Source organism: Lygodium microphyllum, chromosome 15 (genome assembly GCF_053477565.2).
Source record: "Lygodium microphyllum isolate KBCC chromosome 15, Lygodium_microphyllum_v1.1.10, whole genome shotgun sequence".
NCBI lineage: Eukaryota > Viridiplantae > Streptophyta > Polypodiopsida > Schizaeales > Lygodiaceae > Lygodium > Lygodium microphyllum.
Genome location: NC_141149.1, coordinates 11,460,755 through 11,479,356, shown reverse-complemented (window position 1 = coordinate 11,479,356; position 18,602 = coordinate 11,460,755). Strand labels below are relative to the sequence as shown.

Here is an 18,602-nt window from a genome sequence, read left to right as displayed (position 1 = left end):
GTAATATCTATATTTTATTTCATTCAATCAAGTATTCACTAGGTCATGGATCGCCTTGCAGGTCTGGTTACCTTAGGTTATCATGCATGTCCATTGTGTGGGCCACAGTTAGACTCCCGAAGGTCACAAACCATGAAGAAGATGGTATATCAAGGACACGCCGCTTTCTTGCCGGAGGATCATGAACTCAGGGAAGGTTTTCTTGGACGACCTCCAGCACGTATGAACGCTGCAAGCTGGTACGAGCTGAAAATGGTAAACCCGGAATCACATCCAAATGGAATGCGACGGTTCTCAGTTTTCTACGAGTTGCCATATTGGACCCACTTACAGGTCAACCACTTGTTGGATCCCATGCATATTTTCAAAAATGTGGGCAGCTTGCTATGGGACCACATCACAGGAAAGAGAGACACTATAGGGTCACGAATGGATTTAAAGGAGGTAGGTAAGATGGAGGCGCTTTGGCCGCAGTCGAGTGTTGAAGGGGGAATGCAGCTTCCTCGCGCTCCCTGGGTTTTGTCTACCAAAGAAGAGCGCATTGTGAAGCAAGTAATCAAGTCTATCCGCACTCCGACGGGTATGATGCGTTCTCTCAGGTCCGCATTTTCTAAAGATGACCAAATGTCTGGGCTAAAATCCCATGATTGGCATAAGATATGTCAAGTTTGTGAACAGAATGGATTTTAATTAGCGTGGACATTTTGAAATTTGAAAACTGACCATTATTCTTAATGCTTTCTCATTTGTGGCAGTTTGTCCTACCGATAGCGATCGCGGGATGCCTTACTCCAGAAATTCGCAGGGCCATTTACAAGTTGTCAACTTTGGTGCAATGGATCTCACAGAAAGAGATTAAGACGTCCTCTATTGAATCCGCAAGGCGGGGAGCAGTTGAGACGGTCTGTCTCTTTGAGAAATACCTGCCCACTAGCATGCTCACGATACAAGTTCACCTTCTTGTGCATCTTGTGGACGAAGTGGAGATTGCTGGACCTGTCCATACACGATGGATGTTCTTCCTGGAGCGCTTCATGAAAACCCTGAAAGGCTTTGTGTGACAACGTGCTCATCCAGAAGGTAGCATGGCGGAAGGTTGGTTGGTGTCAGAGGCATTAGTGCATATCTCACAATGGCTACCAACGGTGGAACCAGACAATGAAATGCTATTGACGCTAAAGGACGATGATAGGCTGACTGGAGATGTGGTGGTTGGAAATGGGGTAGAAAAAAGAATGGATGCCTCAATGGAAGAGAAGGTGAATCGCTTTCGTATGTTGCACCATGCCTCCATGGAGACGTGGCTCGCCAAGTACCAGATTGCAAGGCAAGATCGAGAGGAAGCGCGAGCTGAATTCCGACGCAGTACGCGTCACCGACCGATTCGATATCCCGAAGGCATGGAGGAGATGCCACGGTTTATGTCAACACAACGGTTGCATGGAGCCTTGACCGCAGCATCCAGCGAAGGGACAGAGGTCTCAATGGAGGAGTGGGAGTTCTTGAGGGGATGTAGTCCAAAGGTAATGAGGGGCTTAGAATGTGTCGTATCTAAATTTGCTTGCGACATCTAATTTGAATGTTTCAATGTGTAGCACAAAATATATAGTGCAGCGTGGTCATGCGGACGGCATTTTCGGGTGGAGCGTATTGACAAAATGCGCTCCACAATGGACTGTGGTGTCATGGCAAGGTTTGAGCAAGAGAGCCGGCGACGAGCAACGGATCCGAACACGGTTGTGGATGAGATGGAGTATTTTGGGAACTTGCAAAGTATTATTACGGTGGATTACCGTAGCTTCTCCATGATACTATTCGATGTGCAGTGGTTCAAAGTGGTACTTGGAGGAGTTGGAGCAACAGTTCGACGAGGTCCATCTGGATTTCTCGAAATAGATTCCGAAAAAAATGGACGGATTTGCGCGACACCTTTGTATTGCCGGCTCATTGTGAACAGGTGCAAATAGTCATTTGCTTGCTAATTGTAATACGACATGGTTTATGTCACAATGGTTTGAACTCGCTTTGTAAGTGTTTGTGAATAGGTAATCTTCCATCCAAACCCCCGACAACCTCGATGGTGGTATGTTATACCTTGAACTCCTCGAGGTGCGAGAGTATATGATCAAAGCGATGTTCCAGGCATAGATGAAGAAAATATGCAAATAGAGGGGTCGATATTACAAGGGGTGGAGGCCACCGTAAGCTTGGAGCCCGCATCGGCTAACAATGATGGAAATACAGAAGTCGTAGAATTTTTTGAGAACGAGGCAGACTCGTTCTTTTGTGGTGACATGTCTATCGACCTTCCAGTGTATGCAGAGTTGTGTCAGGAGATTAACATGGGACCATAGAATACTTCATTCTTGGAGAATTGTATTACTCAATTCGTTGTTTAGATCTTCCATAAAGGTAGACAAGATATGCATTTTAAGAGAGATTTTTCAAAAATGATTTATATTAATGTGCTTTGTATAGTATAAATTGATTATTCTAACATCATTTTTTATCTGTGCAGGTATCGACATTTTCAGGATGAGTCGAGGGATGAGCGATGAGGAGTTTCAGGACATGATGGCACGCATGTCTCCAGATCAGCTCACGAGATTCAGAGAGATGGCAGACCAGGAGCTGTCTCGTTCTTCGTCAGGTTGCTTTGCTAGATCAGCTTCAGCGCGATCAGATGCTTCAGCTTCGAGCAGACGATCTCGACACTCGCGACTTGGGCCAGAGGGAGGGATTGCGACTGCAGGAGGATCAGGGGGTGCTGCTGTGGAGACACGGACGTGGTGTCTCCGTCTCGTCGTTCAGCTGGAGCTGCGTCACCTCCAGGATTTGTCACACATGTGGGGACGTCCACTCCAGTTACTCCGGCTTTTGCGCAGCCGTCGGCAGATGGCACGCCTTTTGGTGGCACTCCTTTTGGTGGCACCCCCTTTGGTGGTACCCCTTTGAGTGGCACTCCGGGAGAGGGTACCCCCGTCGGTACACCGGATGTACAAGGGTCTCCTAGATATGCCCAGGAGCGTGGACGGAGATGGGAGAGGGCCCATCTTAGGCAGACTCCTAGGGGTTATGGATACCTAGTGGATAGTAGGTCAGGAGCCATCATCATGAATGATGAGGGGAGGAGGATGATGGCTCACATGAGGGAGTTGTGCCAACAAGTTTTTCGGCACAACGTCCTGGATCATTGGAGGAACATACCGGAGGGGAGCAAGGACTACATAGTAGCATCCTTGCACGAGGAGTTCCCGGTGCCAGCCGCTACAGTAGATAGATTCTCTACGGGCTGGATGATGGATTGCATGCGTGCATACATGTCACATAGATGATCCGACGCACGCAAGGCAATCAAGAGTGGGGCTCCAAAGCCCGAGTGGTTAGATGCAGACGACTGGCGCTGACTGAGGGAGGAGGCTACAAATTTGCCAGGACGTTGGAGTCAGCAGCGGGAGGCGGTGAGGGCACGAATCGAGGCCGGATCGGTGCATCATCTTGGGAGTGGCGGCCACAGGACATATTTGGAGGACTTTGTAAGTTTCTCTTTTGTTTTGCTTATTTGTTTTTTTTTATATTCTTTATACTGACAATCATGTTTCTAACAGTTAGCATTTTGTTTTCTTTGCAGCACTCCGTTACAAATCGCGATCCGCAAGGCCTTGAGACTCGATATGCAGAGAGGCACGGTCTCAGGGCATTGATCGACCGATTGTATAGATGCGGCGGCCCTGTAAGTCACTCATCTTTCTTGTCCGTAGTTACCATGAGATATTTGAATGTATTATTGTATGGTGGATTGATATGTTGTTTCTTTTTCTGCAGAATCCGTTTGATGCTCCTTTGCAGCAGGACGAGCTTTCGGGGGACGAGGATTTGTAGCTCGCCCTTGGATCCTTAGAGCTCACACACCTTTAGTTTTTAGTCGCCTAATCTATGTAGACATTTTCTATGTATTAGTGATATCGTTTCATGATTATACCAATCACATTTTATGCGATCATGTATTTATTTCATGTATCAGTTTTATGATTTCAGTATACATTCTTTTTATTTGCAAACGCTTTGTATGCAACAGTGCAGAAACTATTTTGTATGGCTCTCATACAGCACACAATGCTATATGTGCTGCCCTGCCACAAAATTTTTTTTTTCTTTGTTACCGTCGCTATTTGCGTCGCAAATTTACTGCTCGCGTTGCTATTGGCGCCGCTATGAGCGTCGCAAATTCTCTGTAACCATCGCTATATGCGTCGCTAAATGCGATTTGCGACGTATATAGCGACGATTCTATGGCGTCGTCAATAACGACGCTTTTTGCGATGACGGGGGCAAATTTTGTTGTTTGTATTTTCGTCGCTTTAAACGTCGCTATAAGGTCTATATCTTGTAGTGATCGTACGTATTGCTAAAACTGAAACTCCTATATCTTAAATACTTGCCCACATTCACTGAATGTAGGGACAGTGAAATGTAATTGGAAAGTGAACTAGGGTTTGTCCCTAAGAGTCTTTCGAGATGGAACTTGGAACTCTAGGACTGACGACGTCAGCCTAATGTAATCAGGAACAGATTGTTTCGTGACTCCGTTCAATGAGTAGAATAAGACTCATAGTTCAATGCGACACTTACGCAGCAAGTGTGGAGTCATATGATCTTGTGATTGGATCACAATGGAATGGCCAAATTCTCGCAACGAGGTTGGCAGGTTCTTACGCAAGTTATCTTGCAAGAGGATGAATAATCCAGGAGAAGAAGTTCATTCTCAAGCAGATTAAGCTGCCTAAGTTTGACAGGAGAGGCAGGTCCGTCCAAGCAGATGCTGAAATTTGGATTGAATCCATAGAGGATTACTTCGAAGCAGCCGGTGCTACACCCGCCAATCAGGTTATGCTCGCTAAGCTAAAGCTCACTAGCGAAGCCAGGCTTTAGTGGAAGCAATGGTGCAAGGATCAAGGGATCGCAGAGGGATCCGTTACCTGGGAGAAGTTGAAGAAAGCCGTGCAGGGAAGATACTTACCACCTGCATATCGCACACAGAAAATGAATGAGTTCTACGAGCTAAAACAGCTGGGACTTACTCTTGACACATATTATTCCAAATTTGTCTCACTTCTTAAGTATGCGCCACAGATGGACATGACACAGCAGGTGTCCAAATTTTGTGCTGGTTTAAATCCACCAGTAAATACCCATCTCGAATCTATGCGTCCATCAGATCTTCAGGACGCACTCATTCGAGCGGTGCCTATAATTCAGGAGGTACAGTCTAGACCAAGGGGTAACAAAACTTGGTCTTATAATGACCCGAACAGGGCGCATTTAGACCCCAAATGAAGAGAGTTCAGGGTCATAATCAGGGACAAAGAAAGAAAACAAGTACTAATAACGTCAACAACTTTGTTCCTACTCAAAGCAATGGTCGAAACCTCCATTGTTTCCACTGTAACGAGCCCAGTCACTTCAAGAGGCAATGTCCCAAACTTGGAGGAGGACATCGCTAAGCACCTTTCCAAGGAACGGGCTGTGATCAAGGAGCCGCTACCCGAGGCAGAGGAAGAACCGCCTGCATTGCCAATAGGCAAATACGCGAAGAAGAAGAAGAAGAAGATCCGACCATGGAAGCAGAATTTGAAAGGGTGACAGTCCATGCCGCTCTACACAAGAAAGGGCCGAATCGCCAGTTCTTGGTGATTCAGACACAGTCGAACTATCAAGGTAAAAGTTTCAAGACCTTGATTGATTGTGGCAGTACACATTCCTTTATCTCACCAGCATGTGCAAAAAGATTAGGAATAGCCACAGTAGAAGCACCTACCTTGCTTGTGGAATTGGTAAATGGTCTTCAAGGTGCTTCTCCAAGATTGATCTCAAGTTAGGTTACTATCAGATAAGGATCAAGGAAGAAGATATCCCCAAGATGGCCTTCAATACAAGATATGGGCACTTTGAGTTCCTAGTTATGTCATTCGGTCTTACGAATGCACCTACCACTTTCAACAAGTTAATGCAGGATATCTTTAGGCCATATCTTGATGACTTCGTACTCGTCTTCTTCGACGACACTTTAGTCTATTCCAAACAGGAAGAAGATCATGAACCCCAACTTCGGATTGTCCTTGAGACAATGAGGTCACACAAGCTGTATGCTAAGATAAAGAAGTGTGCATTCTTCAAACAACAGATTGAATATCTGGGATTCATAGTATCAGCTGAAGGAATCTCAGTGGACCCAGCCAAGGTCAGAGATGTGCTAGAATGGCCAATACCAACATCTGTCAAAGAAATACGCAGCTTTCTTGGATTGACAGGATGGTATAGGGTCTTCATAAAAAACTATGCTTTGATTACAGCACCTCTGATGGACTTACTGAAGAAGCAAACTTCCATTGCATGGTCAACTCCTGAACAAAATAGCTTCGACAAATTGAAACAAAGTTTGGTATCAGCACCTTTTCTAAAACTTCCAGACCTCAATAAAGAGTTCGAGGTAGTAACTGATACTAGCATACTTGCCTTGGGATGTGTGCTCATGCAGGAAGGTCATCCTGTAGCATACTCTTCAAGGAAATTGAAGAGTCATGAGAAGAATTATGCTATGCATGATCTAGAATTGCTAGCTGTCATCCATGCTCTAAAGGTTTGGAGACACTACCTGTTGGGTAACAAGTTTACACTAGTAACTGACCATAAGAGTCTCAAATGGATCTTTACCCAGAATGAGCTCAACATGAGGCAACGTCGATGGATTGAAGTGTTGGAGGAATATGACTTTGAAATCAAGTACCGACCAGGAAAAGAGAATGTAGTTGCCGATGCACTTAGTCGCAAGGCATTCCTAAATTCTCTAATCTTGCAGAATCCATCAACAGCTAGATCTCTAGTTACTAAAGTATCTATGCCAAACAATCCAATACTTGAGCTAGCTAGAAAGGAAGCATGCCATGATCCAGCCTATCAAAAGATGCTAAGGGAAATCTCTACTAAAGATCAGGATCAAAAGCTACATGCTAAGTATCATGAATTTTCTATCAATAGTGGACTTGTCTACTATAGAACAAGGCTGAGTGTACCAGCAAGTCAGTCACTTAAGCAAAAGATATTGTGGGAAGCTCATGATTCCCCTTTCTCAGGACATCCTGGCTATGCCAAGACTCTTAATGCAGTTAGGAAGAGCTACCATTGGGAGAGGCTTAAAGGTGACGTTCTCAAATATGTCACCGAGTGTTTGTCTTGTCAACGTATCAAAGCCGAACATGTCAAGATGCCAGGGAAACTGCAACCGCTTGGCATTCCCCAAATGAAATGGGAATTCATCAGCATGGATTTTGTTGTAGGCCTACCCCAAGTCCAGGGAGGATACAACTCCATCATGGTTGTGGTTGACATGCTTACTAAGGTTGCACACCTTATTCCAGTAAAGACAAACTATAAAGCCTCAAACATTGCAAGATTATTTATCAAGGAGATATTCAAGCTACATGGTTTACCCAGAAGACTCATTAATGATCATGATTCTCTCTTTACGTCATACTTCTGGAGAGCTATCTTTGAAGCTATTGGGACTCGACTCTGCTTTAGCACCGCTTACCATCCCCAAACGGATGGCCAAACAGAGTGAGTAAATCAAGTCATCGAGGATATGCTTAGGGCATACTGCTGTCGGGAGCCGAAGAGGTGGATTCAATACTTTCCTTTGGTTGAATTTGCCTACAATGCTTCTTACCAACAAAGCATTCAGATGACCCCTTTCCAAGCATTGTATGGTCATGACTATCGAAGTCCCCTAAACTTCTCAGATCCAACCTTAAGGGTTGAAGCTTCAAGGCAGATGTTGGAAGAGATGGATGACCAAATAAAGTCAATAAGACAAGGCATCCAAGCTGCCAAGGATAGACAGAAGGCATATGCGAATTTGAAGCGTCAAGATAGAATCTTCGAAGAAGGAGACATGGTCTTCATTCGCGTACGCCCAAAGAAGAGTTCCCTATCCTTAGGAGATTGCAAGAAGCTAAGTCGAAGGTATTGTGGACCGTACAAGATCCTCAAATGCCTAGGACCTAACGCTTATAGATTGCAACTCCCTGAGAACCTAAAGGTTCACAATGTATTCCATATCAGCCGATTGAAGAAATATGTACCTAATCCTAACCATGTACTTGACGACCAACAAATTGTAATGCCTAGTCAAGGAGTCCTTGAACTAAGGCATGACAGGATCTTAGATGAAGGGAGAGGCAGCTTCAGTTACCCTCGACTGCCTGCCTGACCCTAACCAAGGGGGTTGTTAACCGCGCCGGGAAAGTGGACCGAACCCGCCACGAGAGGTCTCTCCGTTGAGCGCTACTTGGAGCAGGAGGACGCTTGGGTGCCAGGGGGGGCTCTGGCCGTAAATCCCTCGCCTTCCAGGCCCTGCACAAGAGGCTAATGTGACTCAGGATTGGATCTCGAGGCCCGCATACTAGTCTACGAGCGGAAACTTGGATTGGTAATCCATGTGGATTGCTGGATAGCCTTTGGGCGGATTGTGGATAAGCCTACGGGCTGAGCTCTTTGTATTTCAAAGATAAATATGATAACCTGTTAATAAGGAACTTGTCTGATATTGTTTTTCTATGTCAAGTGATATGATTATGTGAAAAAAACCAGTGCTTAACGGGTTAATTAAAGAAGCTGATTGTTACATGTCCAACTAATGTGTTAGGTAATTAAATAACTAAAACAACCCGAGGAAAGTGTGGAGGATGGGCCATAGGTCCGTCCTACGGATGGGTGGTCCCGATTGGCTGGGTACTTTTCTCAAATCACGATGGACAGCAGGAAGATCGTCAAAGAACATGAACAACAAAAGCGTTGACCTAGAGTTATGATTGATCCCGATTTACATTGTTTTAGGGGAACGGAGTGGGACTATGCCTTATGGCAGAGAGGTTGAGCTTTGCATCCCTCTCGTTTCCCATTCTCCTTGAACCAAGTGCAGCGTGAATCAGCTTCGGACCTGGCATTTCTGCATAAAGTAGTTCACTTGGGTCCGACGCTAGTTGCCGTTAGGAAATGACCAATAAGGAAAACCCTAATTCAGGTTGATCCTAAGTGGGAACGGCCGGAATACTTCCGCTACATGGCAGACGCGGAAAGCCCTAGATCGCAAACCCCGTAACATTCCATGGGAGTGTCGGACGAAGCTTTCTAGACATCCTTTCCGATGGACTGCTAAGACGTGTCCTGAAGATACAAGTGGACACATTACACATTTCAAGGCTTTGCACAAAATCATCATCATACTTTCTTCTTAAACCACTGTATAGAAACCCTTGTAATTAAACCAATTAAACTTTGACTAGCAATTGTACAAAGTGTGTGCAATCATGTTGACATTTGTCCAAGGATCATCCATGGTTTAAAACACTTTCCACAACATCAACTTTATCGTGGTAATCCACAACCTCAAAAAGACCGATTTCTCCTCTCATATCTCAATAGATACCAAGAGAGGCCATTGTCCAAGGTATGTGCAGTCTTGATAAGCTTTGTGATCCTCACATTGAACACACAACAACATACTTTTTGTAGAGCTTATTTTATCCTAGCTAGTATTACAAAAAGAGCATTGACACTTTAGCCAAAACCGATCTCCTTTCAAGAAATCTTGTATCTGTAAGCAGAATGTGTAATAGGTAAAAGGACAGTGGTAACATCATAGCAAGTCTCCATCATCTTCACAAAGAATGTAAGTGTCCGATGTAGCAATACTGCACTTAAATGCCCATGACATGAGCAAATAAATTTTAGCCTTTGTAAGCTACTAAATGTTGAACCAATTTTACTTTTGAAGAGACATTTTATCTACGTTGGCAACATTCGAATTACAAGTCACATGGGGAAAGTACAAAGCAAAGGATCAACATTATAATCTTTTCCTGAAGTCCTTGAGTCTTCAAAATGGAAACCTTCATGTGAACCTATTTTTCCATGCATTGTGCCCTATCAAGAACATGCTTTGGAAAAGAACTTCGTGCCCAATCACTCATGCAGTTTGCAAATTAGAATCCATGCTATGCAAACAATCGAGCGATGTTTACAAAAAAATTTATGAATGCAGTGAAGAAATTGTGCCTAGTCTAACTACAGGTTCTCGTGCATCATGCAAATGCAAACACAAAAGATACACACAATGGAAAATAAACTCCTAATGGCGCTAACTAATGTGATCAATTTCTTGGCGGAAAACTTTGCCCTCGGATTTGCAATGGTGGACATGCAGCATCACGATATCATCATTCGAATTTCTTATTGATTTAGAGAGTCAATGCCATATTAGATATTAATGTCAATGTCCGTAGTGTGGATGATTCAAAAATACTAGATTTTTGGACAAGTTTAGCCTATTTTTGATATTTTAGATATTATTTCTTGTAAATATCCAAAAGCTATAGACAACTTCTAAAATAGGATGACATGTAAAAAAAACAAGTGAATTTCAATCATTTTTTGGGGATTTTATGCAAAAATAAGGATTGGTGAAATCACGCGACCCGTGATCGCAGTTTACAGGCTGCAAATAGCACTCGAGAGAAGGAGTGATCTGGGAGAATTCTAACTAGGTGTCGTAGTATTTTGCCCCCCTTTCAAAGCCAATGGAAGCATCAGATTGGTAGTCTAAGCAGCTTTTTAATGCACATTTTTTGTCTATAAGAGATTTATCTTCTCAAGATGCAAAAATAAATTAACAAGCTTCACCTCTATGAGTATTCTTCTACATCTTCAATTTCTTTAAACCCCTTCTTTTCAGTCTAATCCTCTCCTTGAATCTCCCTTCAACCTACTTACTCTCATGGTAAACTTTTGATCCCAAACGCTCCGACAACATTCAACTCAACCTGTTTATCACTCTCTTTGAACAAATGCATTACTAGTCTGCTTCAGTTTGGGATGTCTTGCATAGGCAGCTTCATACAACTGATGTTAGAATTTTTGTTAGGGGAACTGAGAAGTATTTTAGGATCCCTTTTTAATATCAATTCCTATGAGAATGAGGTAGATGTTCCCCTATAAGGGTAGACCATTAGGAACAAAAACATTTAAAAAATGGCACTTATAAGAAAATGATTAAGTTACTAATTAATTGAGGTTTTAGAAGAATAAACCCTTTCAATTTGACCATTCAGACATGATTAATGAGAGAATATATTATTCATTTAAGAGATCGGTCATTAAATACGTAAGGATGTTAACTCCGTCAGGGATCACTTTTCGACTATAATTCTTTCTTTTTGAATGGTTAAATATTCTACTATCATATTTTTCACCAAAATCATGCTTGTTTTCTTGTCTACATTCATTTGAACCATCATTCTCTCCTCTTCTATTTTTTTCTTAGTTCTTAAAGTAGATTATATTCTATTGTAAATTTTCTCATCAAAATCACATTTGGTTCTTACTAGCGATCTACATTGGTCTTCCTTCATCTCCTTTCACAAAATCTTGAGAATGTGATCAATAATCAAAAGAGTGTCTACATAGAGGACCAACGCCACTTACTTGTCGACTAAGCTATAGAGATATGGTTCTCTATGATCTAAAACAAGATCAACTCATTAGTTTTTAGTAGACCCAACTAGGTTGAGATATCCAAACCACATCTTTACTTCATCCCCTAAGTCATCTGTTCGGTATGATTTTGTTGCAACCAAATCCAAGCATTTTCTTCCATCTCTTCAATTTTATTCATAAGAAAATGGTTAAAAGAGGCTCATGGTGTTGATACAAATTGGTAGGGATAGATATACTAAGGATGAACCTCAAGCTAATACAAGTGAAAAAATTCACCTTAATCTTTGCCCTTGAAAATAGAATACCTTCATCATACAGTATCATAATATCAACTTTTTAGCAAGCACTAATAAATAAGACAAGGATAATATATTATAATTAGAAGAAATCTATAGGTCAAAAGCATAGAATACATTATTTAGCAAAGATAAACTATATTTCATAACTCTACAAAAATATACTCTCTTTAAAATAAAAATAATTTATTAAAGTGATAGAATGTTTAGCAAAGAGATTATTTAAAAAATATATTATCTCAAAAATATATAACTATTCAATATCGCTTATGTATTTTTAAAGCTTCTAAAGAAAATAAAATTTATATACTAAATATATACTAATACAATATCTATTCAAAAAGATGATCTCTTTTAGATCTAAAATATATAATGATAGGTAGAAAAATTAGCAAAAAAATAGCCCAAATTTTTTCAAGCTTTAGGATAATGGTCAAATGTAACTCTATGATAATGTTATGATCTTTATTTTTAATGAGCCCTTATATCTATCCAATAAAAATAAAATAAAAAAATAAATATATTATGATCTTAAAAAATAAAAAATTATTAAATAACTTTTTGAGCTCATTTGCTATTTTAAAACTATTTTGAAGCCAAAAACTGTCTAAAAATGACGAAAGAATCACAAATAAATCACAAAAAGTAGGGCATCACAAGATGGCATGAATAGGGGAACTTGGTTCATTAATTATAAATAAATTGAAAAAACAAAGTGTCACAAAATGGTGCGAATTGGGAGTTGGGTGATGATCACTATGCGAATAGGGGGATTGAGTAATTGCATCACAAAATGATGTGAATAGGGTGCCTATTCGCGCCATTTTGTGATGTTATTTTTTAATTTATTTGTGAATTTTTTGTCCATTTTCAAGCATATTTTTAGCCTAAAAATAGTTTTAAAATAGTAAATGAGCTCTTATGAATTTGTTAATATTCTTTTTGATAGATATAAAGTCTCATTAAAAATAAAGATCGTAGCATTATCACATCATCTTATAACTTATGATTTAATGAAATACTTTGGACATATAAATCTAAGATATTTTTATTTATAGAATCATATTGAAATATATGAAGTTTATTCCAAATATTTCTTCAAAAGAAGTGCTAATGAGCAAGACCAAATTCTCAATGATTTATATATTTTTGGTTCAAAAAATACAGAGATATATACCTTATAATAAGTAAATAATATTCAAATCTTTTTTCAATTGTGTACACTATTAAGCTTGAATGTATATACAGAAGTTATATTTTGTTATCAAAAACTTATAATGTGTTTACACTATTTAACTCAATCTTATATCTTTGTTTTGTTTTGTTTTGTGAGTCAAGTATGCACAACTAGGTTTTACAAGGCATCCACCATTGGGAGTCCTCTATGACATTATGGCACCCCATGCGGCCTCTCCAATTGTCCCACTTGCAACCCGTGGATAGTCCCTTATGACACGATAGGCACTTATACTACCCAAATGGTTGTGAATGTTTCTTGAGATGTAGATAAAGAGGGTTGTCTTAGTATATCTCTAAAAGACAAGTGTATATTAGAGAAAAAAGATATTTAGCTATCAAATTTTGTTATTGATCTACTTCTCTCTATGGATATTTTTTAAAATTTTGGTTCAAATATTGCATGATTTTTTAAAATTTTTGATAATGCCATACACACACATATCTTTTCTCTGTATGTTGAAAGGAAAATCCCTTATACATAGTTTCTTTTGGTTATTTTTTTCATATTTGTTGTTAACTAATGTTTTCTTTACATGGGTCATTGGAGTCTAATCTACTTCGATATGCTTGCTTAAGTGGTCATCCTTATGAATTCTCTTTCAAGAATCACATGGCATGGTAGAAATATATCATTAATAGTATTTTCTTTTTTTCCAAATTTGTTGCATATAGACTTGTTACTACCCACTTGGATGCTAGTATTGAAGATCTTGTTGACTATGAGAGACCTTGTAAGTTTCTTCTTCAAGAGGTCCCACTACAAAGTGATATACATAGTTGTGGATAGAGAGTTATCTCAAATGTTTGCAGGACTATAGATTCAAAGTTGTTGAACATAGATGGGGTGAATGTAAGTCTTTTATCTGAAACTGTTGAGCAAAGTAATAAATTATAATAAAAATTCTTAAGCCAATAGCGCAAATGGTCGATTGTTCTGCAAATGCATATACAATCCAAAGTTCACTTGGATTAGTGGAAGGGAGACTATCATCAAAATAATCAAAGAAGGATCATGAGGAAGGAGAATACAAAGGTAAGGTGGCAGATATGAAATGTTTTTTAAGGAAAAGAATCTACAATTAATGACGGGAGACTGCCGTGCCTATATAGGTATTACGTGAGATGAATGATATATAGGGAAGAGCCAGCAGGGAAAGAGCGCGCGACGTGAAGGCGTCGGCGGCCTCCCTCTCTCCTTCTGCTGTGGATATTGGACGTACCAACAAATAATAATACAGAATTTTCTTTTTTGGGGGGGGGGGCGCGGGGGGGGGGGGGAGGGGGCAACTTGTGAGGTGCAGGGACCAGGAGCGGGGGGGGGGGGGGGGCGGGGGGGCTAACTTGTGACAACTTGTGAGGTGGAGGGACCAGGAGCGTCAAGACAAGGAGTCCTGGTAAGCCACTTGGAGGGAGGCGACCCAGGACTCGCCGGCGATGAAGCTCTGGACAGTGAATTGGGTGGCCTCAGTCTGGCTCATGTTGGGATGGACGCCGGCCCATCCGACGCGCCCGGACGTGCCGGCCCCGCCCCCGCGGTTCTGGTACTCGCCGTAGTAGACGGTGTCCGTGAAGGGGTTGCTGGCGTTCCAGGGCAGCCAGCCGGCCGGGTCCACCAGCCCGTCGATCTGCGACTGCATGATCACCACCCGCGAGTAGGCCTTCCAGGGCCTCCCGAAGTACGTCGACACGCTGTAGGACGCGTTCACCAGCGACAAGTCGGCCGTGAAGGTGCAGTTCTGGAAGGAGTAGCCCGACACGTCAGCCGCCAGCTTGCGGCCCTGGGCCGTGTACGTGTTCTGCTGGTTCTGCAGCGGCAGCCGCGCCGCCAGCACGCAGTTCTGGAAGACGGCGATGGCGTTGCCGAACACATAGTCGATGGTGCCGTAGATCCGGCATTCCCGGTAGAACTGCCGGCTCGACAGGGCGTAGAGTGTGTCCTGGTAGCCCTCGAAGCCGCAGCGGTAGAACACCGCGAAGTCCGCCCCCACCCGCAGCGCCACCGCTTGGTGCCCGCTCGGCCCCGCCGTGTTCTGGAACGTGAGGTCGCGCGCGAAGAAGCCGCTGCCGGAGACGCCTGCACACACCCAACAGAGCGATTCTAAGACGGGAAAGTCAAGCAAGCAAGCAGGAAGCAGACAGAGCCTCTGGAAAAACAAGCAGCGATGGTTGGATTTTCTGTCGCTCGGTTTGAAGACGCTTTAGCAGGTCGGGTAAAACTTGTAAAATTCCTAAAGCTAAAGGTTATTTTCTCACTGAAAGTACAGAATCCTCAAGGATGGAAAAAAATATCAGACTTGTCAGCCGACGTGGATTCAAGGCTTGTTTGAGTGATGGGCCCCATCACCGACTTTTCTTTTACACCTAGCTTATTCCTTACGCGCATTGAGCCAAAAGAAAACATTTTCTAACTACGAAATATATACGGATTGGTTACTTTCTAAGGTCCTTTGTCAGGTGTAGAGTTAAAAATAGTACCAAAGACTCTAAAAAATTAGTGCCTCGAAGATAGCTGAGGGTCTCTAAATATGGATGGTTTGTTTACTTTAGTAGGACTGTTTACTTAGTAATAGCTCTATAACTCGCGAGTCGCCTTGAAGATTAACTGTGGTTAAGATACCCAACCTAACGTTGGGATCGCAGGATGCGTATGGGTAAAGCAGGCATTAATCCGTGGCTTAAGTGAGAAATAGAGCTACAAGGACTCGCCTACTGTTGACGTCCGGTACGTGGTGTACTCCCCGCTGGCCACGTTGCGGTCGCCGGTGATGATGGTGTTGCCCATCCCGTCGCCTAGGAACGTCAGGTTCTCTAGATCCTTGGTCACGTTGAAGACTTCCTTATACACACCCTCCTTGATGTAGATGACGTAGCGCCCCTCGTAGCCCGCCGGGACGTTGTCGAGGGCCGCCGTTATATTGAGGTAGTCGCCGCTGCCGTCCTGTGCAACGACGGCGTTAGCGGAGACGGAGCTGGCGGGGGCCTGAAGCAGGCGGCGCTCGCCGGCGGAGACCCAGGACGGGAAGCCGTGACGAGGGTCGACAGAGATGTATTCATTGGCCAATGCAGCACCTGAGCCAGAACTAGAAGGCGATGATGATGAAAGGAGGCGGCGCCGCAAGTGTGGAGTGATGGGAGACGGAGGCTTGTCGCCGGAGCCAAGCCACGACCCGACATTGTCCCCGAGCTCCGACAGGAAGTCGACGAGGCTCAGTCCGTTGCCGACGACCTCCGTCAGGTACTGCTGGCTGCTTTGTATCTGCTGCTGGATGTCGCCGGGGGCCAGCGCGAAGCCGTCGGCGCACGTCGCCTGGTAGCTCAGCGAGGCGCTCAGCCACACCTTCACGTCTCGCAGGGATTTCCGTAGCGACGCCACGTCGAAGGCCCCGATGCCTGACAGCTTGGCTATGGCCGCGCTCAGCCTGTCCTTGGTATCCTGCATCAGCTCCACGCAGTCGCTCGCGCACTGGCTCTCCAGGACATGCAGACCATGCTCGCCTGCGCACCTGCTCGCCAGGCTCAGGGCCTCGTCCGCCTTCGCCGACGCCGCCTGTAGCGCGTACGACACTATTTTCGACGGCGTGAACGAGGTCGGGTAGCTCGATAGCTCGCTTTCGCACGAGTCAGGATATGGCGTGTGCTTGCAGATTGCGTTGATTATCTGCCCGAAGCCAATAGAGAGGGTCGAGCGCCTGTGTGTGTGGAACAGATCAAGCTCATCTATTTTATCATCCCCTAGCTTCCTAAACAATCCATAAGGAGCGTGCCCAGTACCGAGCAAAGCCACTCCCACAATAACCAGCAAAGCAGAGAAGGCGGCAATGGGAGCAGTCGGTCTAAGGCAGGCCCTTCTATTCTGGGATGTACATTTGAAGGGAGAGCTACACTGGCTTGCTGAGTTGCTCTGATGGCCTCTCATTCTTGGACGTAAACTGCTGCTGCGTCTCTCTACTCGATCGGCTCTGACTTCCAACGAGACACCTGACCAAGGGAAAGAGAGAAGAGTACGTAATGTAGATGAAGGGATTGGTCAAACTGTTGAGGAGAATCGATTAGATGTGCTTATCATATATAGACCAAGAGCCAAGAAGGATAACATCGACTAAAGCTTTCCTCGACTCGGAATTGGAAAAGGAAAGATATTAAAAAAAGTCCTACACGTCACATATATATATTTCTTTATCGCACATCTCTGGTGGCTTCTCTAGTGGCGCCGGTAAAAGCTAATGCAAAACGTGGGATGGATGGATCATAGAATCATGGGTGGTGGAAGAAAGGAGAGGGCTCAGCCTCAGAGGGGTCGATCATATCATATCACATCCATGGAGACTAGCTGGCTTAATCTCTTTCCCTCTCGTGCGCAAAAGAACAAACCCGGCCCGGGAACTTGAAGGCGCCGGGAGGGGTGCTGCAACATTAAAGAGCCAGAGCATGCAAAGCTCAAGAAGGAAGCCACGTTCGCAACCGTGTCGGCGCAACTCCACTAATAAATAGCTGATCTCTACTGTCGACAGTCGCAGGTTACGTAGTAACTTCTTTCTTCTGTCAGTAACAGTCACATTATAAGGTGAGCACTGAGATTGACTACCTAAGCGCCGTTGAAAACTTGACAGAGATAAATGCGGTGTCACCCATTGGCCTGGAGGCTGGACTGTTTCTTCTCGCGTCCGACAACGATGGTAGAGTCCTACCTTCTTTCTGTTTTTATCTCTCTTCAATCGGACGACTCGTTCCACGGCTTAATTTCATTCGTAGACGGGTCATGCTTTGGATCCTCATCAGCCATCACTACTAACTACTAGGCTACTAGCCTTTAGCCGCACGGGTCTAAAAAGCTGCAGCTCTCCGCGTTGCCAACTTTATTGCCATCTACCACCAACCAATCAGTTAGCATTCGCTTCTCGAATCTCTGTGCAGCAGGTCGTCTTCCGGTTGCTTTCAATACCGGACCTATCTGGCATCCACGGTTTTTCCAAAAGCTGATTCGAAGTTTGAAGGCTTCCCATTTTCATCCGAGTGGCTTTTTATCAGCGATCGATCCCAAATTCATGTCACTCAACAAGCGCTATTATGCTTAGCGCGCACTTCCATTAAGAAGACGAGTAAGAGGTTATGCCGGTCACAATCATGGACTTACAAGATTGAGAGGTTACAATAACCGGTTTTTTTCCTGCCATCACTACACATTATCAGACGTACATTATTCCAACAAACTTCCTATTATGTGAGCCCTTCCAAAATTGATGTTTGGATTTGTGCCTCGCCTGAACGCCTTATCGTACCAATTCTTAAGACAACATATTTGTCGTCATGGGGTTTTATTGCTCTTGATGTTAATCATGCATGCAAAATTAGGTTTCATTCCCTTAGTAAGAGCGCAACCTAAAAGAGAGACCAAAGAAATAGCTATGACATTCTCAATGACATTACCTACGCATGTTGATTTTGCATCCTCACATGTGATGCAACATTGTCACCAATATCTACAACTTTGACAATAATGGTTCATCTTAACTA

The 18,602-nt window shown here is 43.5% G+C and overlaps 1 protein-coding gene across 1 annotated transcript; it reads right to left on the bottom strand.

The window, feature by feature from the left end:
* Positions 1 to 14,404: 14,404 nt before the first annotated feature.
* Positions 14,405 to 17,401, bottom strand: LOC148024266 (putative pectinesterase/pectinesterase inhibitor 40). Its single transcript, XM_087693877.1, has 2 exons — positions 15,795 to 17,401; positions 14,405 to 15,162 (listed from the first exon to the last, which is right to left on the bottom strand). Exons 1-2 carry the CDS (start codon positions 17,002 to 17,004, stop codon positions 14,465 to 14,467), a joined length of 1,908 nt encoding a protein of 635 aa, XP_087550003.1. The 5' UTR covers positions 17,005 to 17,401; the 3' UTR covers positions 14,405 to 14,464.
* Positions 17,402 to 18,602: the final 1,201 nt, after the last annotated feature.